Below are 25,260 nucleotides of genomic sequence, written 5' to 3'. Positions count from 1 at the left end.
AGTTTTAATCCATTGTGGTCTGAGAAGATACATGGGATAATTCCAATTTTTTTGAATTTATTGAGACTTGATTTGTGACCTAATATGTGATCTATCCTGGAGAATGATCCATGTGCTGATGAGAAGAATGAATATTCTGAGGTTGTTGGGTGGAATGTTCTGTAGATATCTGCCAATTCCAATTGGTCTAGAGTCTTGTTTAGATCTTGTGTTTCTCTACTGATTCTTTGCCTAGATGATCTGTCTAATATTGACAGTGGGGTGTTCAGGTCCCCTGCTATTATGGTATTAGTGTCTATTTCCTTCTTTAGGTCTAATAGAGTTTGTTTTATAAATCTGGCTGCTCCAACATTGGGTGCGTACATATTTATGATTGTTATGTAGAAAAACAAGAACAATCCAATCCTAAAGTTAGCAGATGGAAAGAAATCATTAAGATCAGAGCAGAACTGAATGAAATTGAAAACCAAAAAACAATTCAAAAGATCAACGAATCAAAAAGTTGGTTTTTTGAAAAGATAAATAAAATTGACAAACCATTAGCATGGCTAACAAAAAAAAGAAGAGAGAAGACTCAAATAACAAAAATTAGAAATGAAAAAGGCGATATTACAACTGATTCATCTGAAATACAAGGAATCATTCGAGACTACTATAAACAACTATACGCCAACAAATTTGAAAATCTGGAGGAAATGGATAAATTTCTGGACACACACAAGCTCCCAAAACTGAACCGTGAAGACGTAGAAAATTTGAACAGACCAATAACAATAAAGGAGATTGAAGCTGTTATCAGAAGGCTCCCAACAAAGAAAAGCCCAGGACCTGATGGATTCACAGCAGAATTTTACCAAACATTCAAAGAGGAATTGACACCGATTCTTTACAAACTATTCCAAAAGATTGAAACGGACGCAAATCTCCCAAACTCATTCTATGAAGCAAACATCATCCTGATACCAAAACCAGGTAAAGATATAACCAAAAAAGAAAACTACAGGCCGATATCCTTGATGAATATAGATGCAAAAATCCTCACTAAAATACTAGCAAACAGAGTACAGCAACACATACGAAAAATTATTCATCACGATCAAGTGGGATTCATCCCAGGGATGCAAGGTTGGTTCAACATACGCAAATCAATAAATGTGATACACCATATTAATAAACTCAAACACCAGGACCATATGATCATCTCTATAGATGCTGAAAAAGCATTTGATAAAGTTCAGCACTCATTCATGACAAAGACCCTCTATAAGTTAGGTATAGAGGGAAAGTATCTCAACATAATTAAAGCCATATATGCCAAACCCACTGCCAATATCATCCTGAATGGGGAAAAGCTGAAAGCTTTTCCTTTAAGAACAGGCACTAGACAAGGATGCCCACTCTCACCACTCCTATTCAACATAGTGTTGGAAGTACTAGCCAGAGCAATCAGAGAAGAGAAGGAAATAAAGGGCATCCAGATTGGAAAAGATGAAGTCAAACTGTCCCTGTTTGCAGATGACATGATCCTATATATCGAACAGCCTAAAACCTCTACAAAAAAACTGTTGGAATTGATAAATGATTTCAGCACAGTAGCAGGATACAAAATCAACACACAAAAATCAGTAGCATTTCTTTTCTCCAATAGTGAACATGCAGAAGGAGAAATCAAGAAAGCCTGCCCATTTACAATAGCCACCAAAAAAATAAAATACTTAGGAATTGAGTTAACCAAGGAGGTGAAAAATCTCTATAATGAGAACTACAAACCACTGCTGAGAGAAATTAGAGAGGATACAAGAAGATGGAAAGATATTCCATGCTCTTGGATTGGAAGAATCAACATAGTGAAAATGTCCATACTACCCAAAGTGATATACAAATTCAATGCAATCCCCATCAAAATTCCAAAGACATTTTTCTCAGAAATGGAAAAAACTATTCAGACATTTATATGGAACAATAAAAGACCACGAATAGCCAAAGCAATGCTCAGCAAAAAAAATAAAGCTGGAGGCATAACACTACCTGACTTTAAGCTATACTACAAAGCTATAATAACCAAAACAGTATGGTACTGGCATAAAAACAGACACACTGACCAATGGAATAGAATAGAGAATCCAGAAATCAACCCACACACTTACTGCCATCTGATCTTTGACAAAGGCACCAAGCCTATTCACTGGGGAAGGGACTGCCTCTTCAGCAAGTGGTGTTGGGATAACTGGATATCTATATGCAGGAGAATGAAACTAGATCCATACCTCTCACCGTATACTAAAATCAACTCAAAATGGATTAAGGATTTAAATATAAACCCTGAGACAATAAAACTTCTTAAAGAAAACATAGGGGAAACACTTCAGGAAATAGGACTGGGCACAGACTTCATGAATACGACCCCAAAAGCACGGGCAACCAAAGGAAAAATAAACAAATGGGATTATATCAAACTAAAAAGCTTCTGCACAGCAAAAGAAACAATTAACAGAGTTAAAAGACAACCAACAGAGTGGGAGAAAATATTTGCAAAATATACATCTGACAAAGGATTAATATCCAGAATATATAAGGAACTCAAACAACTTTACAAGAAGAAAACAAGCAACCCAATTAAAAAATGGGCAAAAGAGCTAAGTAGGCATTTCTCTAAGGAAGATATCCAAATGGCCAACAGACATATGAAAAAATGCTCAACATCACTCAGCATCCGGGAAATGCAAATCAAAACTACATTGAGATACCATCTTACCCCAGTTAGGATGGCTAAAATCCAAAAGACTCTGAACGATAAATGCTGGCGAGGCTGCGGAGAAAAAGGAACTCTCATACATTGTTGGTGGGACTGCAAAATGGTGCAGCCTCTATGGAAAATGGTATGGAGGTTCCTTAAACAATTGCAAATAGATCTACCATACGACCCAGCCATCCCACTGTTGGGAATATACCCAGAGGAATGGAAATCATCAAGTCGAAGGTATACCTGTTCCCCAATGTTCATCGCAGCACTCAATAGCCAAGAGTTGGAACCAGCCCAAATGCCCATCATCAGATGAGTGGATACGGAAAATGTGGTACATCTACAGAATGGAATACTACTCAGCTATAAAAACGAATGAAATACTGCCATTTGCAACAACATGGATGGACCTTGAGAGAATTATATTAAGTGAAACAAGTCAGGCACAGAAAGAGAAATACCACATGTTCTCACTTATTGGAGGGAGCTAAACATTAATATATAAATTCACACACACACATACACACACACACACACAAATCGGGGGGGGGAGGGAAGAAGATATAACAACCACAATTATTTGAAGTTGATACAACAAGCAAACAGAAAGGACATTGTTGGGGGGAGGGGGGGGAGGGAGAAGGGAGGGAGGTTTTGGTGATGGGGAGCATTAATCAGCTACAATGTATATCGACAAAATAAAATTTAAAAAAAATAATAAATAAATAAATAAATTAATTAATTAATTAATTAATTTTGTTCCTTATTTCAGTCAATAATAGGCAAAAGCACTTTTTAGCTCCATACTATATTTGGTTGGGCTTATTTACATTAAATGTGGGGAATTCTATTAAGTTAACCCTGAGAGACATGACAAGGGTTATATATTCAATCAAATTATAATTATACAGTTTTATCTTATTGGGGAAATGTGGCTGAAAAGCTTTTTAAATTTGCTATAACTAATATTTTCATATTATGCCATATTGGGTTGTGATAAGCATGTGGTAATAGATTTTTATGCGTTTTGTGTTTTTAAGATGTTCTAATGGCATGACATTTTAAAGCACTGAACAATCAAAAGCAGGCTTTATGTTTGCATAATTGTGCCTCTCTTTTTGCATCCAGAAGTCTGAGTGAGTGAAGTATTTATTCATTTCATGTATTTGATTTGGAATCTAGAGGTAAGAACTTGGATCATGCGTAAATAGCAGGAGAGCAGAGTAATGTAATGGCATTGGTGTGGTTAATCATAATACTTAGTTGGGTTGGGATTAGGGCGAGGCAAGAGAGGCACCTATCTCAGGTGTAAAATTTAAGTGAGTGCCAAAAACTCAGCAATCAAGATAAATGGTATTTTAATGGAATATTTGGGGTAAAATATATAATGCAAAAAAAATCCACGATAAAAAAAGAGTCAAATTTTAGATAAACACGAGATTCAACCCTGCGCCTACGCTTCACTCACCTCCCCCTAGTCCTGGCCCCGATTATGGTCAAGTCCTGGTTTCTCTACTTTCATGTCCTTGTATGAGACACTCATTTGAGCCAAGTTTTCTTTATCTAAGATTGGTGATAATAAGCCTTGCTTTCCTGGTGGAATTATTAGGACATTTTAATCAGCTAAAAATACATTGGAAAGCCCATTGTAAATACAATTTACATGTTTATGTACAACTTTAGGTAAATCCCTACAATTTTAAGCCATTATTATTATCAGCCCAGATGAATATTTTAAGTGAACATCGGATTTGAAGATACTGGGAAAGATATTTGTGCTAATAAAGTTTGGGACCTAATTTCTTAAGTTTATTTATCAGCTAGCAATAGGGGGAGGCACCTGAAGATGGTTGTAGGATCCTCCCCTTTCTTCCTTTTTTCTCTTTTGTTCTTGGATACAGAATTTGGTGATTTCTAAGAGGTAGAGGAGATAACCAGAAGTCCATCGCTTATCTTAAATGTCCCTGCAAAGTGCATATGATGAACACGTGAGGTCTCACCTTGGCTCAAGCTGTTCCGTCCACTGCTCATGCCTTCCCTCTTTCTCCTACCTGAGTTCCACGCACCTTTTATTCCCTTGCCACCTTGGCAAGGCCTTCCTAGGATCTCTGGGCCTGAAATATGCTCTCAATTCTCTGCCCTCCTATAGTGACATAATGGTCTCCATCCTTCATTTGGTGGTTGTTGTCTTGAGGCTTTAACTAATCCTCCACTGAATTTACTTGCCAGACCACATTTCTAAAGATATAAATTGTCCTCCAGTTACATTGTAAATCCCTTGAACAATCCCCCACTAGGCTGTGAACTTCAGGGTGAGCAGGAATTGGGTCTGTCTTATCCATGGTGGTATCAAAGGTGATTAGCAAAGGACCTTTACATATACTACTTTTCTTTTTGAGGGAATAAATGAATTTTTTTGCATAAAAAAGGGCTAGGTAAATATTGACTCTTTTGATTCATTTGTGGAATGTTCTTGTTTTCATCCTAGCCCTGGAAAGAATGGCTGATGCCATGTGGAAGGTGATAGTTTTGCTGGTCTTGGTGATGCCCAGTCCTGGTGATGGGCTATTTCGCTCCCTATACAGAAGTGCCCAGGTTCCCAGGCCACCAAAGGGAGATGCAGGACAGCCTCTATTTCTTACCCCTTTCATTGAAGCTGGAAAGATCAATAGAGGTAAGTTTAAGTCAGAAAACCACTGGTATGCTTTCAACAGTTTTGGATTTTTGTTTTTTTTAAAGCAGTTATCCCACAGGATGCACAATATATCCTGGCATTTTTGCTCAGTTATTTAATTTCAGATATTAATTATTTGATGTCATATGTTATCTGAGTTTTGAGTTAAAGTGAGAGTTAGTCAGGGTTGGATTATCTATGTGGTTGAGTTGCAGCATTTCTGTTTATAAAACTAGTGGAACACCTGTTCCCCAGTGGGTACTTAGTAGTGTTGATACTAACTTTAAAACTTACGATGTGTCAGTCACCGGTGCCAGGCATTCTGCAGGAATTCATCTAACCATCTCAGCAACCCAGGGAAATGTACCCATTTTACACATGCATAAACTAAAACAGAAAAAGATCCAGTTGCTCGCCAGGGTTCACACAGACACCAGCTGGTAGATGTAGGCTTCATGCCCAGACAGCCTCAGTTCAGCCACTCTGCTTTGCCCCCTCACTCAGCAAGTTACCCATACATCCTATGCCTCAGTTTCCTCATTAATAACGTAGAGATTTAATAACTTACCCAACTTGCAGGGATGTTATAGGAATCCAATGAGAAAATGCACGTGAAAACTCTTTCTAGCCTATAAATTGCTCTTCACATATTAGTGTTTGCAAATGGCTTTATTTAGAGGTTGTAGGTTTTTCTGTTATAACTAATGGGGAAAAAGGTGTCATTTGGTGTTATCAGAGACTAAAATTTATGACCTGCTTTTGCTCTTAATGTTTTTGTGTGCTTAGGTAAATCATTGTGCAGGTAAATGACTTAATCTTTCTGAATCTCAGCAGGTTCTGAACTATGAAAGAGTACAAGGCAGCTGCTGCTCTGAGGAGCTGTTTGTAAAGTGAAGCCGAGAAATGGGGTGGTGGCCAGAGGGAGCAACGGGGGCGAGGAAGGGTCTTTAAGAGAACAGAAGATAATGTTTGCTTGCCAATGGCAATGATGGGAGGGAGCCACGGGGAGGGCGCCCTTGTTGGAGACCACGTTTAAGCAGGTGAGACAGGGCCCTGGCACACAGGTGGAGTTGGGGGCATTTGTTCAGGAGCCCCAGGTTTATCCCTAGTCACAGGTGGAAGGCAGAGTCTGCAGATGTGATAAGAATGCGGAAGTGATACTGAAAATTTTAGGGAAATGATCATTTTAAAGGTCAAAAACAAATCTCCATAAGGAAGTTTCAAATAAAGCAAATTTTCATTTGAAGAGTTTTCACAACCAATAGGATGGCATCATTTTTGGTTTTTCTTTACACCAAGCATTCTCATCTTTTAAGGATATGTTTAAGTCCTGTTCATGTCTTTTTCTGAAATACACATTGGATCCAAGTTCCACCATCTTTTTCCTAAGGAAAGGTAAAAAACCTGATAATGTGTTCAGTGTATTTAAAGAAGGATTCATTTTTACTTGATGTAGAAAATTCATGAAAAATGACTTCAGCCAATCATATAGGCTGATATCATTAAGATGTATATGAAGAGAATATAAGATGTATATTAACCCAAACCCACCCAACTGGACCACACGCACACATTTCAGCTTCCTTAATAAGTGGATACTGATGGCTTAGATTTATGCTCATTAACAATAAATCAAAGTAAACCATTTAAGTTAGTGATGAAAAGGAATTAAATAATCATTATAACCAAATCCTACCAATCCACTTGTGAGGAAATTGGGACTCAAATACCTTACATGACTCGCCCAAGGAAATACAGGAAATAGAGATGGGATAGCGTAGATGGGTTTAGGACCCGAATCTTCTGACTTCTCTACAATTTGCCTGTTACAATTTATTTCCCTTAAGAAGCGTCTGCTCTTCTTAAGTGACCAGATGTTCGCACATAAAACAATTAAGTTATAAGGCAGTGCGTTATTTAAGTGCTACATTTGAGGTAGGTGTGTTGGGAAGCTATTCCTATTGGTTGGCATAATCCAGGGAGAAAATAATAATAGTAGTAGTAAAAATAATAAATAGCTAACATTTGGTAATTGTGTCCCCAGTACCTAGAACAGTTCCTGTATCTAATAGGCACTCAATACATATTTGTGAAATTTAAATTTGAGCCCTAGCCACGTGCCAGGCATTGTGCTTTACATCCATTAGCTCTTTTAATCCTCAGAGCAACCCTAATGAAGAATGCATAATTATTGTCCCTACTTTATAGATGAGAAAACTGAGGCCTGGAGAAACTAAGTATCCTACCCAGATCCATAAAACTAGTTAAGTGACAGAGCTGGAATTAAAATTTACCTGCTAACCCCAGAGCCCAAGGTATGAACCCCTGTGCTATATGACCAGCTCCAGACTTGAAAGTGTTGGGGAAGATTTAGGTAAATAGAGAAAGGTCTGTGCATACCCAGTGAAGGAATCAGTTTCTTAAACAAAGGCATTAAGTGAGGTGACGGTGGCGTGTCTGTGTCACACATCTGGTAGAACCAAGTGAAAAGAATATAGAGAAATCTGTTTAAGAAATTGTCCACATCCCTCCTGTTCCTGTTTTTCTTGCATTCCATAGTATGGACTTTAGCAGGAGCAGAGAGAGATTCCAAGGGAGGAAATTTTATCTTCTCTCCTCTGTGCCAAGCCTGATAGATTTTCATCCACTGAGTGACAACATTTAAGATATTAAATCACTTTCTAAAGTTATTTTACACAGTCAGTATCTTGGAATGGAATTTTAAGTGGCTGATCCAAAATCTGGTACATCTGGGTATTCAAATGCAGCCCTGACAACATAATCAAGGATAATTTTATTCATCCTCCGCTTTACTGAAAGTTCAGGAAGCCCTGGACAGATGGTCAGCTTGCTCCCCTAAATCCCTTTTGTTTATTCAGTCTGTCAAAACCCTAGGAACATGAGTCTTAATATTGCAATGGAACATTTTTGAGATATACAGTAGTTCGCAAAAAGGCAAGGGAATTTTTTATTTCTTTTTAATCCCCAATTAGCTGGCTTAATTTTATGTACTTGTGATTGCATGTTTACTTTCTCTGCAGCTAGAATAAATCTTTATTCTCTGAAACAAAATGAATCTAAGAGGCAAATTTTAGCATATTTATAAACACTGCATCACAAACTTTAAAAGGGTATTTTCCTGCTAGGTCCTAATTTATTATTATTTACAGTATGGTAGAGCTTGTTCATACTGGTGACAACTCTAGTTTTTGTGACTCTGACATGCAGCCTGGTTAGCTAGTATGCCCTTCCTTGGTCACGTTCCAATCTTTCCGAAAGTGTTAATATCACAAACACTGGTAACAGCGGTAAATAACAAGAAGGAAGTAAAACCACTTCAAAGAAAACCCTTTCCTTTTTTAAACTGTATTAAACATTTGTATTGGGAGTCATGGTGCCAGCAGGATAGAAACTCCTACATCTTGGGAGTTTGTTTTCCACATTCCATTAATAGACCCTGGAAGGATGAATAGAACATTTGAAAATATTTTAAAAATCATTTTAGTTGAAAGAATTTAAATTACTTTTCTGTGATTTATTAATTTTTATTTAAAATTTTAAACAAGGTGAGACACTTTTTTATGGGCCAGAGAAAAGTTCTAAATTTCTTACGAAATCAGCAAGGTCTGCCTACCTTAGGAGGTTTTGGTAGAAATAAGCTAATCCTAGTGTGTTGTCAGTGTAGCTTGTTTTAGTTCATTCATTCATCCTTTCATTAACATTCATTCATTAAAAAGTATTTCTTGAATGTCATAAGTGTGTAAATCAGCATGCTGAGTCCCAGGGGATACAAAGTTAAATAGACAATTTCCTGTTTTCCAACAGATCCTGATCTAAGAGGTATGAAATGTACCTAAGTGTGAGGTAGCGGAGATGTAATTTTGGCATCCCCAGGAAGGGAGAGATGAGTGAGCATCTGAATCATTTTGGGAGGGGGCCAGTGGACCCTGTGCTGTGCTGGTCTGGGAGAGATAGATGGATTCAACCATCCCTCTTCTATATTCCATTCCCTCCAGCTCCTTTCTATTATATACTTTCTCTTTTTCTCATTATACTTTGACCTTTCTCATTTTTCTCTGTCTTCTTTCTGGAATCCTCTCCTGCCCATTTACCTCTCTGAGGGTTACATCTCACTCATTTCCAATCCTCACGTTTTACTTCTCTACCCTCCTTTTTGGGGGTGGGTGGGTGTCTCTGATTTTGAAAAGCTTAATAGTTTTGCTAAAAATATTCAAAAGTGTTTTAAAGGCTGCCAAACCCTGGAGGGTGCCGGTGATCTTTCTCCAGGTTGGTCAAGAGTAGAACTAGGAGAGAGAAGGATGACAGCTGGGGGCAAGCGGGGACTTGGGGCGGCAGTCAGCACTTTCCCCAGACATCTCGCTCTTCTTTCTCTTGAAATCCTCCTGTCTCTCTTTTTTCTTCGCCTTTTTCTGCTGGGGAAGGATAGCTTTCACTGGGAAGAGAATGGGAAGAGCTGCAGAGGTTGGGTTGAGCATCCTTCCCTGGGATAACTGGGCCGAGCCAGAAAGAGGCGAATCTTCTAGACTCTAGACTTCCCTTGGGGTGGCTCACAGTAAGGCTCCCATTGACTGAAGCCTTACTGCATGTCCACCTCCGTGCTAAGGGTTCATAGGAGTTTTTCTCCATTGGATTCTCACAGAAAACCCTGTGTAGGGGAATCAGTATCCACATTTTGCACCCAAAGAAAGAGGCTCAGAGATGAAGCGACTTGCTGAGGAGCCTGGTTAGGACGACAAACCCAGGCCTCTCTGACTGGGAAACTCATTCTCTAGCCCAGCAAGACCCCCAGGAAGCTGCCCACTGAGACCTTTCCTTTGTCCTCTCCATCTCTGCTCCCAGTGCTCTCTGTTCCTAATCAGCAGCTGCATTTCACAGACAATGATGGCTGTGCTCCCTACCTGCCAGCTTTGTTTTCCTTTTTCTTTCTTTTTATTTATTTATTATTTTTTTTGGCAGCTGGCCGGTATGTGGTCAGCTTCTTTTTAAAGGTTTTCCATGTGGTGACTCATTCCTGGTGACCGTAAGGTGGTCCATCTTTCATAGATTAGAAACTGAAGCACAGGGAGGCTAACGGCTTGCCCAGAGGGTCACAGAGCTGGTCAGTAGTAGCGCTAGGATTAGCAAAGCACAGGGAGAAGGAACCGTGTGGTCTAGAGGAGTTAGACCCTTTTGGGCAAGCAGCTTCTTTTAAAAGAGGCACTTGTAGTCCCCAAGCAGTGGTGTGCTGGTAAAAATTTAGCAACCAGCTCTGGGGGTCAGGGCCCTGATTTGTAACACTGATTCCCTTAAGTGTAAATATTCTCACCATGGCTCATTTTACCCTATCAAAGATGTCACTGAATGTCCACTTGGGAAGAGGATGACAGTTGGCACTGCAGAGCCTGTGGGTCCACTCACCTCTGAAGGCATCTTTAGTTGGTGGCATGTGAAGGATCAAACTTCCTTACCTACCAACCAGTCTCCAACTTAGTATGTCTCAGACTTACATCACTTTTCTTGAGTGATTAGTCTCTATGGGGGCCATGTTCTTTGAAACCACTAAAGGACTTTTCTCCTTCACCCAGACTTTCCCTTCTACTTCCCCACCACACCTGCTACCTGTTTTCTGTTCCTTCTCCACTCCCTTCCTGAGCACTACTTCCCCTCCCACTCCCTGCCACCTGCACCTTCCCACTAACCAGTGGAGAAGTCCTTAGCAGGGAGGGGGAAGGAACAAACTCTGCAGCCTGACTGCTAGGTTTTAAATCCCAGCTCTACTTGATTAGCTGTGTGAGCTTGGGCAAGTTACTTAACCTCTCTGTGCTATAGTTTTCTCATCTGTAGAGTGGGGATAATAATTACACCCCCTGCGTAATGTAAAGTGCTTGGTACAGTGGCCTCACAAGTGTTAGCTCCTGTTAGTATTATTGACTCCTGGATGTCCTTAGCAGTCTGAGCATTCCCTTGCCTTGTCCCTTTGCTTCATAAGAAAGCCAGGACTTCTGTTCTCTACAACTGGCCTGTTGTCCTGTTTGGCTCCTTCTTAGTAGCCACGGAGTCACCCCCAGAATCACTGCCTTCCTCTCCTCACCATCCCCAGCCACCCCTGCTACCTACATGCCTCAGTCCACTCCCCTCAATAGACACAATAGGTCTTTGCTTTCATGAAAATACGAGTGTGGAGAACACAGGCCTCCTAGGGCCAAGAGCTGCTGAGCCACATTGTTTCTCTTGCACCCATACCTTGGCTCATGTGACTTCATCCTGCCTCCTTCCATGTGGCCCAATGTTCACCTTGGTTTACACAAGGTGTGATGATAGGTGATTTTCTTTTCTTCTCTAAAAAAACAAAAATAAAATCAAAAAAACCTTATTACAGCCTATATAATAAATTTGGGGATCCCCACCCCTCTCCCCCAAAGGCTTAAACTTTTCACTTGTCCTTGGCTAAATTGTGAATATGGGATCTGTGGGATCTGTGGGATTGGCAGGGCAGGCCAGAATTTGCTGCAGTAAGTAGCTTTCACGCCAGTTCCTTTGTGGCCTTTCTGATCACTCCGTCCCAGACCTGGCTCCTGGGAACAAGCCTTACTATGACGGAGACAGTTTACATGGTACTTTTCTCTAATCCTTGGGTAATTTTTTCTCCTACTAGGAAAAAGTTTGAGTTTGGTCAGTCACTTCCCGGGACTGAAAGTGGAGAGTTACGCTGGCTACTTCACCGTGAATAAGACTTACAACAGCAACCTCTTCTTCTGGTTCTTTCCGGCTCAGGTAGGCTGCAAACCCGCCCAGCAGAAACTGCACTGAAGCCCAAGAGATGGCCATGCCACTCGAGGGTAGAAACATTAGCCTACAGCCCTGCGGGGCTTTCTTTTTTTTTTTTTTTTTTAATCTCTTAGATTTTTTTTCCCCCTAAAAATAAGTTCTAAGGAATCTGCGTGGTATTCCTGTTAATGGGCAGGAAACAAATGTTTGCAGGGGATGGGGCGTCCAACTTTTAAATTCCTTGCAGCCTTATTTGGAATATTAATACTACCACCTTCTTCCTGCCAGTCTTCATCCTATCTTTTTGTTGTTTTGTTCTAAAAATACTTGGGACAGGGATGGGCGGTGGAGGGCCCAAGGAGGATAAGGAGTGGGGAAATTCCTGAAGTTAACAGGTAATGCATGTCTACATTTAGTCAGCCCTGGTCTTGAATGGCTGCCCTGTCTGTGGACTTCATGCACTCAGTGCCCATTTATTGGGCACATGCAGAGGAGAGGGACCTGAATTCAGACCCTCTGGGCCTTTGGTGATCTCAGATGGCTTTCTGGAGGGGTCACTTCTCAGGTTCCTATAGACACAGATGTGCATGTCTTTGTACTTCAAGTATCTTATTTGTCTCACTTCCAGGTCACAATTCTTCTGCGTGAACAGGACACTTTAAGCTTAGGGGTGCCATTGGGTTATGGGTAGAGGTGCTGAGATGCATAAACAAATTTTATCCTACCACAGAATAATTTTCTATTTTTATTTTCCAAATTGGATTAGCTTTAGAAGCCAAAGAAAACAAAGAAAATCTTATCCCTGTGGAGGGTCGTATTTATATTTGCATGTGATTTGCATACAGCAATGTTGTATATGTAATGATTAGGCAAATTGCTTATCCAGGGTAGTTTTCAAGTTAAATTGTTTCTATTGGTTCTGTGGGGTCATATTTTCTTAACTTATCATTTCTGTGTTCTCAACCATGGCCTCTGACATAGCTCACTCCAAAGCAGTCTGTTGAGGGTTGAGGTGGGGATGGGGCATGTGAGAAATGGTGGAGAATTCTAGATACTTTTTGTTTGGGCTCCCAGTAGTCTTTAGATGGTTGCTTTCCCTGGAAGGCTTTTTTTACTTTATTTCTTCCTCTGTATTACTGTTGAGTGAGGCAAATGGGGTGCCTACAGCACAAGTTTAAGGAGGCACCCTCAGAGTTGGGCAAGTGCAAGGTCAGACTCAAGTGTGAGTACCCTCCAGTCTCCTGCTGGTGCCTCCCATTGGTGGAAGCCAGTTGGAATCCAGAGGGTGAGGGAGTCTGGTGGTCTGGTCCATAGAGGTCTTCCTTCCAGGACACAGAACAGAGTGTAGAAGGATGGATAATGGACCTTCAGAAGCAAACAGGAAAATAGCCAGCACTCGATATAAATTAAGTGTAGAAATAGGACATCATCCTAACAGGGGGAGATTTTTCTTGTGTTCTTAGTTGTCTCTTAAATTTTATGCCTTTCAGAAACCATTCTGTATATGTGCATTTTTTATATCACATGTATCGTTATCATTGAATACAGTCATTTACCATTAACCTCTTTGTATTCTTTTCTCTTGCTGCTGTAACAAATTGCCACAAACTTAGTGTCCTAAAACACAAATTTTATTATTCCATAGTTCTGTAGGTCGGAAGTCCGACACAGGTCTCGCTGGGCTAAAATTAAGGTGTCTGCAGGACTGGGTCCTTCCGGAGACTCTGAGGGAGAATCCGTTATCTGGCCTCTTGAAATTTCTAGAGGCCACTTGCATTCCTTGGCTCTTGGCCCCTTCCTTCATCTTCAAAGCCTGCAATGGTGGTTTGAATCTGTCTCATGCTGCATCACTCTGGTGTTCCCCATAGTCACGACACCTTCCCTGACTCTTGGCTTCTGCCTCCCTCTTCTTAAAGATCCCTTGTGATACATTGGGCCCACCCAGCTAATCTGGGATACTCTCCCTATTTTAAGGCCAGAGGATTAGTTACCTTCATTCCATCTGCAACCTTAATTCTCCTTTGCCCTGTAGCCTAACATATTCACAGGTTCTGGGTGGTTAGGACATGAACATCTTTGGGGAGCCGTTATTCTGCACAAAATGTATACTGGAAAAATTTACTTTGATTAGTGATTCTCAGTAAGTTCTCTCTCAGTGATTCTCACATTTTATTGTACATAAGAATTATGTCTGACTTCCCTCAGAGATCCTGACTTGCAAATTAAGAGAGGCCAGCAAGTTGCAGAATTACCAGGTGGACCACGCTTTGTGAAACCATCTCTGTGGCTCTGTGCCCAGAGCTCCTGGCCTCAACGTGGCCCGCACTCCTTTGACCAGACAGAAACACCAGAGCAGCCAAACCCAAATGGAGGTGGAGTGTTGTCCATGCTGAGGGTTAGAATGGGGGGACTGGAGAGGCAAGTACCCCGTGGGATCTGCTTTCCCGATCCTGCTTGGCGTTTCTCTGAGACCTGTTGGGCTCGGCCTCCGCTGCCCACACTTCCTTCCTCTCCCTGCTCCCCCACCCCCACCCCAGCTGGAGAAACCACATTCCTTACTTTCTCTTCTGCTTTGTTACCTATTTATGATACCAGTAAGTTCCTCACTGACTCCTGAATGTTGAATCTTTTTTAGTAATGATCCAGATTTGTAAAAACAGGAATTAATGGTGAGGGAAGTGACCAGATGTAAACAGAACAAAGCCCCAGTGTTTTTCTTTCTTAGGCTGTCTCTGAGCAGGTGAGTGGCTCTGTCCGGAATGTAGGTGACACGTTGGGACGATAAAGCCATTCGGAGAAAGGGGTTTAGTTCTGCCAGACTGAGGTCTGAAACCCCTCTGCATGAAACAATGGCTGGGCTGCTGGTTTTTTCTGCTTCTTTCCCTTGATTAAACGAAAACCTAGCTCTGCATCTCCTGAGCAGATTATGTTCTTTTGGGTCCAGTACTGTAGCTGTAAACACATCTGAAGATGATCCCAGAAGACACAAACACAAGGCTGAAGGTCTTCCAGCACAGTGTTCAATTGGAAGTGACAGACAAAGCTTCAGGGAGAGAGGGGCAGAGATGAAAAGACAGTACCCATAGACAGGTGTCACCGCCTGGCAGCCAGCATAGACTGTTCCAAGACATCCTCACGGGGAAACCTACATGCAGAGCCAGATACCTGAGGCTTCTGGCTATAAATTATGGAAGGGGACCAGTTTGGGGAAGGAGATAAAGCTTGTGAGAAGGTGAAGCATCTCTGAGGTGGGGGAGAGTCCCTTTCATTTGGCAGAAATATTAGTTCATTGCCTGTCACGCGGTACCAGCTGACATTGTTGTCAGAAGAGAAACGACCCCTTAAAAAGCTGAAGGTGGAGAAAATAAGAGATCCAGGAAGGATGTCCCACTTGTAATATCCTCTGAGTATTTTTTTGGGATGCTGTTTCTCAAATTAGTTCTGTTTTCCTGTTATTTCTGTGAGACTCCCCTGTTATTGTATACAAATCAGTGCATAATGAGTTCCACAACTTGAAATTGGTGTGCGATGGGATCCAAACTGCAAGAGAAATGAGTAGGCATTTACATGGGACAAAAATTATAATGAAGCCAAGAAAAATGTAACAATTAGAATGGCTGTTCAGCGAACGTTGACTATGTGCTAAGCACTGTGCATTTTCTTGTTTAATCCTTACAAGAATCTCATGGGGAAGAGTTATTATCCTCATTTTATAAACGAAGAGAATGACAGAGATGAAATAATTAGTCCCAAGTTACCCAACTAGAAATCGAAACTAGGAATATAACTAGGTCTCTAACCTAGAAATCTTTGCCCTTGACAGTCATGTGTTAGATCCTGAGAAGACTAGTAGTCATGGAAGGCAGTAGAGACAGGGGTTCATAGTTCAGCCTCTCGAGTTAGTCAGGCTGGATGGAAATCTTGGCTCTACTACTTATGCCAAATGTGACCTTGAGCACATTAGCATCTCTGAGCATCAGTTTCCTCCTTTTAACATAAGGACCCAAATTCCTACTTGACAATGGTTTTGACACAAATGAGATAATGTGTTAAAGCCATTACAGTGGTGCCTGATACATAGTAAGTATAAGTGCTATTATTATTATTTCATTATGATTATGATTATTATCATTATTGTTACTTTTTACATTATTAACACAAATACTGCACAGAACTAAATTATTCACATTTTGGGAGGTTAAAGAAGACAGGAAATAGTGGCAAATTCCAAATCAGAAGGACCTAATCACCAAGCCAAAAATGTAGATTAATTGCTACTGGGAAAGGAAAATACTAAGTGAAATTGGGATGTTTCACATTTAAGAAGATAAAAAGACGTATGGATTATTATTATTTATAATTACTATCTTTCCCACTTGGAAAAGATAACCAGTATTTGACTTTATCTTATGATTATAGGAACATAGGTAATTTGTTGGATGCATTTAACCAAAACCTGCAGATTAGTTACCTCAAATGCCATGGAGCTGAAACCTGAGGCATCAAACTAATACAGCCTCTTGTCTTGTACTCTTGGGCTGCGACTGTGATATCTTGTGACAAGTAGCATCCACTCTCTAATCTGTGGGATGCAAACCTAGAGACTGGTGTCTGCTATACCAGCTGTTCATGTGTGTGTGGTTTGCCTCTGGGCTCCAATTCTGCCCTCTTACCTACTCCCCGTAACAGAGCTTTAGGCATTTTTCCTATGCAGTGAGCACAATGTTAAAGCTTTGTCAGTAGAGGGCACTGGAGAGACACTGAAGGAGGAAGTTTGCTTCTCTTCCTGTCCCTGTGTCCTGCATTTTGCTTTTCTTGGCCCCACTGCCCAGACTCTCAGCCATGCATGCATGTGTGAACATCCAGTGGGCACTCTGCCTTAGAGATGCACCCAGACCACCAAGACCCTCAGCAAGATTATAGCCCTGGTTCTGCCCTGGTGACTCCCTGGCTGTGGTGTCTCCTACCATAGACACCGTGCATCTCAAGCCTTTGCAGTGAGCAGGCTCCAATGCCCTGCTCTCTCTGCAGCCCTCTCACCAGTCTTGGCCAGTGAACATCTCAGCCACCCAGTGGGCTGCAACCACATCCTCTCCAACGAGGTCTGGACCACAGCCTTAGGAAGGAAGGGCCCCATCCCCACCTTATGGGTTTGTCCATCCATGGGCACTCTCCCTCAACCCAGGGTATTCCTTAGAGTTCTCTTTACATATTGATGGTTAGTTCCCTGTTGTAATTATACTCCTTTATATTAAAATTTCTTTGTTCCCTTGGTGGGCACAGGAAACCTACACAGCATGCCAGTCTTTGGCCAGCACTGAGAATGTGTCTCATGTGGAGCAGGCCCCTCTGACATTCCATTCTCACTCTTGCCCAAGGGTGTCTGTGATTTGTCTGGGGCCAGAGCAAATATTGGAACATGTAACAGAATTAAATTACTAATTAATTAATAATTAGGAATGAATTAGTTAGGTTAAAAAAATTAAAAAGTGAAAATTACTGTGTGGTTTCTGTTTTCTAACTGATGTAGCCACCTGTTCTTAATCCTTTTCTCTTGCTTGGAGACACCACGGACAGGAAGTGTGGTCTGGCCTGAGGAACCAGGAACTGGAAAGGCCTCAGGAGCAGAGTAGCCAGTCTTTCTGCCTCAGTGCTATTGTGTCCAGCCCACAGAATCTCTCACCTGTGCTTCATTTTTCTCTCCTGGCAGGTCAATGTTCTTTGCTTCTCCAGGCACTTGGCTGAGTATGGCCAACCTATGGTTTCCATGTTTACTTGTCCTTGGATCACGCAATCAACAGAGATTAACTAGCACCTCTCCTAGGTGCCCAGTGTGGTTGGCCCAGTTTTGATCAGGTGTTCTTCCTTGGTCCAACCAGCTAAGGCTGGGGATGCTAGGTCATGTGATATAAATACGGTTATTGGGCCCTCTCCATGGATGAATGGAGGGTCAGTTCCTTGAGAAGGGGATGTAGGCAGGACAGATTTCTTATAATATATGTACCACAGGTACTACAGATCCACTGGCCATGCAACAAAGATTTGGAGATCACAGACAGTTGTCTTCTTCTGACTTACTGTTTATCTTCTCTTAGCTATGTGCTTACTACATCAGGGATCTGGAAGAATAGAGGGTGGACTAGACAAAACAAAATGATAAGCTATAGATCATCCATCCATAGGTATGAGGGTACTTCAAAAAAGTTCATGGAAAGACTTGTATTATCTTTAAATTCTATTTTTCCAAACTTTTTGAAGTACCCTCATATATTTGAATTCTGCAGAAACTTTTGTATGCCTCATTCCCTTTGGGAAATGAAAATTTAACATAGAGAAAAAAGTAAACAATCTTTTCAGCCATTTCTCTTTTGCATCAAGGAAAACGAAGCCTCCTCTCCACCCCCACCCACCATGCCCCATGTCTTCTAAAGTACAACTTTCTGGAGGTAGGCACAGAGAAGCCACATCTATCTCCTGAAGGAAGGACAGTGAGGTAGAAAGGAAGGAGAAGGGCAGAGAGGATTCTAGTGGGCTTTAAACTGATTCAAATTAATGAGACAAATCAAAAACGGGGGAGCTTGGGGATGATATAAGGAAGCTGCAAAATTTTTTTGAAAAGTTATTTTGCATATGATGGTGCCGTGGCAACAGTCGTAGTAAAATATTTAGTGAGTGGTCAACACCAATCACTGCAAGTAAACTTATTTTGAAAACACAGAGTCTCTTAAGCAAGTGGTGCATATGTGCTAGGAGTAGGTGTGCAGGATCAAATTATCATTATGCACCTATTTAACAATTCTAGTCACAAAACTAATTGCTTTAAATAAAAGCTCTGCCTTGATTAACAGCATTAGTGCAGCAGCTGAAGTATCAGCTGACCTGGGATCTGTATGGCAAAATGGGAGTCCATTCAAACATACTTGGGGAATTTAAAGGCATTTACTTGGGGTATTAATGACTTCAATTAAGATAGAACACATTACTTAAACCAAGCAAATGATCAGCCTCTGCATATAGAAGTGTGAAGAGGGCTTTAATTAATTTACTAATTGCATGTCTCGTCTTAAGCAGTACCATAGATTTGGATCTGTTAGTGACTTGGCTGCTATTTTCTCTTACCAATACTTGGTATACCTTATTCGGGGTACAGGGAAAGGGATGGCTACAGGTATGGACTCCACCCTGGGGTAGGCAGATGTCTGTCTACTTGGAGTGACTTCTGGTCCAAAACGTTGCCCTAATACTTACAAAGGTGCCTGAAATTCCCTGGAGTTACTCCAGTAAAGTTTCTGTGTAGAATACAATCATGTTACTTGAGGTTACTGGAATCACACCCCCTACTCACCCCAATGCATTAACTTTCTGTTTCAGTGATAGGTGTATGGCCTGAGTAGAAGGTTGTGTCTACTCTTTCTATGTCTAATGCAAAGGAGGGTCTGGGGGATATGGTTTGATGGGGTATGCGGTTGAAAAGGAAGACTCAGAGCATAAGGCAATACCATCCAGGGAGCACATATCCATCTGGAGAGCAGCAGGGCAGAAGGGACTTAGTACTAGTTTAGTTTCAATGATTTTTGCTTACTTCCAATGACAATCTGTGAAGATGTGGAATACATCTTTTCACCATCATTGTGCATAAATAATGGAATGTGCTAATGTGAAAAATTGTGAAATTTTGTCCTGTAGAGAGTCTAACAAACAGAATAGAGCAGCTACCTCCTTCTGAGCAGTTCATTCTGGAGCAAACCTGAGGAAGGAGTGGCCAAGTTCATGAATTGGCCACCAGGGGTCGCCAGAAGAATTGACAGGGCTTCTGAGGCAAAGTCATATCCACCCTCTTTTGTTGCTAGAAAGACTTCTCGCACAAATACTTAGGATTCCTTTGTCCCCTTCTATCTGATCATCAGTTCTTGTTACAGTACTCTGACCTGTAAGTCATTAATAGAGGTTTTATTTTTTTCTTAATGAAATATATAAATGTTTGTCAGTAGGGGAACAATTATTCATCTTTCAAGTCTCAGCTCAGTTTTACCCCATCTCCAGAGGCCTTCTATGAGTACTATATTCAGTGTTCCTCGGTTACTCTTGCATATCACCCAGTTAGTTAGTTACTTGTTTATTACCTGTCTTCCCACCTCACCAGAAAAATAAGCAGAGCTAACACTTAAATAGCTGTACCAGTCACTGTTCTAAGTGCTGTGCATATATTTACTCTTTAAATCTGCACAGCCTTATGAGATAGACATTGTTAGCATCTGTATTTGCAAGCAGAGGACACTGAGACACAGAGGAGTTCAATAGCTTTTCCAAGAACACACAACTGTAAGAGAGCAGAATTGGAATTTAAGCCTTGGCAGTCTGGCTCCAGAATCTGTGGTTTTAACTATTAAGTATTCTGCCTGTTTGAGTAGGAATTGGTGTGTATCCACAGCCCTAGACAGTGCCCTGTGAGTAGGTGATGTTATATGTTAAATGAATTAATACATTGTGGTAAATTTATAGAGTGCCATACTATTCAGCCAAATGATGAAATGCACTGATATGAAGAGATGTCCGCAGCATGTTGTCAATTGGATACAGCAAATATATACCATTATATATAGCTTGGTCCTATTTTTGAAAAAAGTATTTACGTATATAGCATGTATAATACCTATAAGATATGTATGTATGTACATACATGTATGGGGAAGCATAGAGAAAAATCTCAAAGAGTAAACACCTTAGTGATCATCTCTAGAGAGTAGGATTGATGGGGGGAGGGGGATTTTTAAAATACCTTCATTGAAAAAAAAACTTTAGTTAGGAATAAGTACTGTTTTTGTAATATTAAAAAGTTTTAAGGAAAAATTTTAAAGCTTTTGAAAAAAGTAAATGCATCAATTCTCGTTTCATATGCTCTTGAATTATAACTTCAGTGTGGTAAATATTTTTAAAGTCCTGAATTTTGTAACAAGGTAAATGAATTAAAGTGATTTTTTTTTTTACTTCATTTGATCCTGAGTTTTGCAATGTGGTTTTGTTCAGGATGTCTTCACTTTTATTCTTTGCTACGTGCAAGGTAGGGAGTAGAAGAGCTGCATTCTCAGAACTGACAGCTGATCTATCACCCTGAGTATTATCACATAATAACCTCAAGTCATTATTACGGACATAATTAATATTATGTATCATGCTATTATGACTATATTGCAAAAGTCTGCATGCTGTGATATAACTAACTCTTGGGTTTTCAGCATTAAACATGTGCACCTTTGTTTTCCAGCACCTGACTTTTGCATTTCATTCCAGATAAGGGCCATATTAATTCACGGGTTGTTGGCTCATCAACGTACAAAGATGTAAGCATGGGGTTTTCTTTAAAAACAGGTTTCCTCAAGGGTTATTGAACCTCATTCACCTCCTTTGGGAATGTAGGAGCAAGGTCAGCTGGGGTTGGAGGTGTGTATGCAGATCTCTTCTTATTTAAGCACTGCAGGAATGCAGTGTCCTGTGCTTCAAAGTTGCATAAGAAGGGTGTCTGGCACCGAGGTGCTTGACTTGACTTTGTAGTGTGGCCTCTCGGGGTCAGGCTATTTTCCTGAGAGTCTGAAGATTCTTGTTCGTTGTGCCATGTCATGGGAAGGGACATGGAAGGCCGGGGGAGGACAGGGTGGAGACCGGAGGCCCAGGGCATCTGAGAGGGCAAACTCATCCACCCCACAGATTCTCAGCCCTGCTGCACATTAGAATCACCTGAGAGCTTTTGAAAAAGACCGGTGTTACCTTCCCACTCCAGACCAGTGCAATTGCTACCTCTGGGATGTGGGCCTAGGCAGTAGTATTTTTTAAAAAGTTCTCCATGTTATTTTAATGTGTGACCAAGGTTGAGAATCACTGGCTCATTTGTAGCAAGCACACCGTGGCCTCCAGGAGTTCACGTGTATGAGAAAGAAGTGGGGGCTGGATGTCCACTAGAATCGTGGACTCATAACATCTCACATGCCCTGGGAAGCTGGGAAGAGCAGAGACTGCTTCCACCCTCATCCCACTGTCTTTCCACCTCTGCTACATGTACTTTGCTCCTACTGCTGAGTGATACAAGTGGAAAGTGATCCTGGTGAGTGGTGTTACGTACCAAGAGAGAGGATTTAAGAAGGGATAAAAATCATCACTTATTCAAACAAAACACACACAGTTGGATTCAGGCAGGTTGGGGCAGAGATGGTTATATTTATATAGCACATTAGAATGTACAATATCATTTCATGTACATTTTCTCACCAGAGACTTCAAGCAAGCCTGAGAGGTGACATTATGGCCACTTGACAGATGAGAAAACAACGCTAGAAGCAGAGGGCCAGGATGACACATCCATGAACTTCAAAAAGTTCATGGAAAGATCTGTATTATCTTTCAACTCTATTTTCCATGAGCTTTTTGAAGTCTCCTTGTATTATGCAGCCAAGTGTGGACACACCTGTCTGGCTCCCAGTCCCAGGCCTCATGCTGCTTCCCTGCACCAGCATCAATGGGCTGTTTTTGATTTTAATTTTTCCTGTTTGACTTATATGACAAAGACTCTTGTTCTCTTGACTTGTTCACGAACATTTGAAACTCAAGGCAGGAAGGCTAATTAGTGAAAAACTGACCAGCAAGGAGAAAATGACCCAACAACCTGCTTTCCTATTTTCCCGTTTACAGGTGATTTGCATCTGAACCGTCTATGAATTCCTAGTATGTGTCTGTTAAGAGCAGTAGCAAATATTTATAGGACATTCTCTATGCCATTCACTGGGCTTTCTGAAAAGTAAATAAAATTAATTTAATTCTCCCCCAAATCATACAATATAGATACTATTATTGATTTCCATTTACGGGTAGGGAAACTGAGGTCCAGAGAGCTTAGGTAACTTACCCAAAGTCACACAACTAGTGGATAGTAAAGCCTGGATTTGAGTCCAAACAGTTTGGGGTAAGAGCTCTAACCCTTCTCTGTTGTACTGTGCTGACTCTTGGAGCTACAGCCCTGCTGGCCGGAGGTCCCAGTCTGACTCTGGACTTCTACACTGTCTCCTTAATAATCATCATCGTTTACACTTATTGCGCTTCTATTATACATTAGGCATTGTTCCCAGGGCTTTAGTTATGTCACTTCATTTCTTCTTGCTGGAGAGGGGGCCCCAGAGGTAGCCTCTCAGAGGAAGGCAGTTCCCCAGCTCCTGGCCGTTCTCACCAGCATGTCTCGTTCAGCAAGCTTCATTCGGCCCTTTGCAGAGCTGCTTCAGGACTCTAGGTCAGACTTCCAGTGACCGGAGAAGAGAAGCCCCTCTGTGCCCTTGGTTGTCATGGTCACAACTCTGTCTGATCAGCAGTCCCTCTAGGTTCTTGGTCCTCCCAGTCACATCCTCTCGAGTTAGTCTTGCCTGCTGCCACAGCATTCTCACGTTCTCCAGGTGGAGGTGCCGATCCTCTCAGACCTTCCAACAAAGCTTTGATTTATCAGTACAACCAGGCCAAGTAAGAGGGTGCAGGATTTCATTTGGGGCTCAAGCAGTTGGGTCCTTGCTTGCCCTGCCTGGTGGACCGAGCATCCAAGGAGCCCCACCATCCAATGACGGCTCACTGGTGGGTCCTACTATGAGCCAAGTGGAGGCCAACTAGAGCTTCTTCCAGATGGCTCGGGAGATTTACATCTGGGCCGGGCTCCCTCCCCACTTTCTGCTCTCCACACCCGGTTCTTTCCCCTTGTCTGTTCTCTCATCTACAGTTCTGCTGGTGGCCAGACCCTGCTGAGCCTTCAGGTCTCGGGTCAGCTCTCAGGACGTCACTGAGGGCTCTGCTGATCACCTGTTTAAATTAAGTCCCTCTCCTTCCCAGCCCTCAGTGACTCTCTTAACATCACCCTGATTTCCTTTTCACACTCTTTACTCATCGTATTTATTTATTCGTTTACTTACTTATTGTCATTGTCTGCATTCCTCAGGAGTTTTCTTTTTCATGCACTGCTCTGCTGTGGACGTAGCTCCTCGCACAGCGCCTGGCCCATATTGGGGGCTCAGTAAACATGTGTCAAACAGAAGAATTGAAACAATCCTCTGTCACTAAAGGCGATGGCATTGATAGTGTCAATAACTAATTTTCAGCATCACAACCCTGCCAATGACCCTTTCAAATTTATGTCTCCCACATCTCCTAAATAAACTTGTACCTTTTGTGTTTTGTCGTTGTTGTTATTTGCATCAGCTAAATGACTCTGGACCTGTCCGCTTCTCCTCAGTTTCACCCTGTGGAATGAAGTCACTCTGGCCCCTGTGAGTCCCTCCTTATGAAAACCAGAGCTGCAGTGTGGCCTCTCAGTTAAGGGGGAAACTGTCACTGAGGAGAATGGATTCTTTGTTGTGACCTGCTGGCAACATGCAGGTCAAATGGCAGAGTCCCTTGAAAGTTTAAAGCTAAAAAAAAAATAACCATTCCCTCGGCAATGTCCTAGGTGTCTGGTGGCATACACAAGGGAAGCTTCTGTATTCAAGGGGTGTTCTGTCTATTGAAGAGAAAAGACTTAAGTGCACAGCAAAGACACGAGCATATGAGGCAAATACTAATTCAAAACAACTAGAGATGACCAGCGCTTTGTTTACAGCAGAGAGTGATCGTAGGGGTCTGGGAGGGCTTTATGTGATTTAGTCAAGGCCATGAAAGACAGAGAGGATTTAGGTGAGTTTCCTTGTGTGTATTCTGCCGCTTTGCTGGGTGTTCTGTGTGGTCACTGGTTTCTCTGTTCCTTCTAGATACAGCCATCAGATGCCCCCGTAGTTCTCTGGCTACAGGGCGGGCCGGGAGGTTCATCCATGTTTGGACTCTTTGTGGAACATGGACCTTATGTTGTCACAAGTAACATAACCCGTAAGTATTGCTTGGACTGTATTTCCTATAGAGAATCCTTCATCTGAACCTTATATCTGCTCCCAAACTAATTTAAAGTAAACATTGAACCACTAGGAATAGCTTAACGATTCCAGATTATAAAAACACAACCTTCTGGCAATGTCTGTCCAAGGAGGAGGAGCCACTGGGGCTAGTGCCCTGATGGGGC

The 25,260-nt window shown here is 41.6% G+C and overlaps 1 protein-coding gene across 2 annotated transcripts in view; it reads left to right on the top strand.

The window, feature by feature from the left end:
* The window catches only part of CPVL (carboxypeptidase vitellogenic like), a 139,391-nt gene that overhangs the window by 28,498 nt on the left and 85,633 nt on the right, over nt 1-25,260 (top strand). For both annotated transcript variants that reach the window (XM_063099980.1, XM_063099979.1), the window contains exons 2-4: nt 5,232-5,417; nt 12,073-12,191; nt 24,956-25,070. In XM_063099980.1, the coding sequence (XP_062956050.1) occupies nt 5,243-5,417; nt 12,073-12,191; nt 24,956-25,070 (409 nt within the window). In that variant the 5' untranslated portion in view covers nt 5,232-5,242. The remainder of the gene's footprint in view (nt 1-5,231; nt 5,418-12,072; nt 12,192-24,955; nt 25,071-25,260) is intronic.

This window comes from Cynocephalus volans, chromosome 6, assembly GCF_027409185.1.
Source record: "Cynocephalus volans isolate mCynVol1 chromosome 6, mCynVol1.pri, whole genome shotgun sequence".
Lineage (NCBI taxonomy): Eukaryota > Metazoa > Chordata > Mammalia > Dermoptera > Cynocephalidae > Cynocephalus > Cynocephalus volans.
The sequence above is the reverse complement of the archived record's forward strand: the minus strand, read 5'-3'. Positions and strand labels throughout refer to the sequence as shown.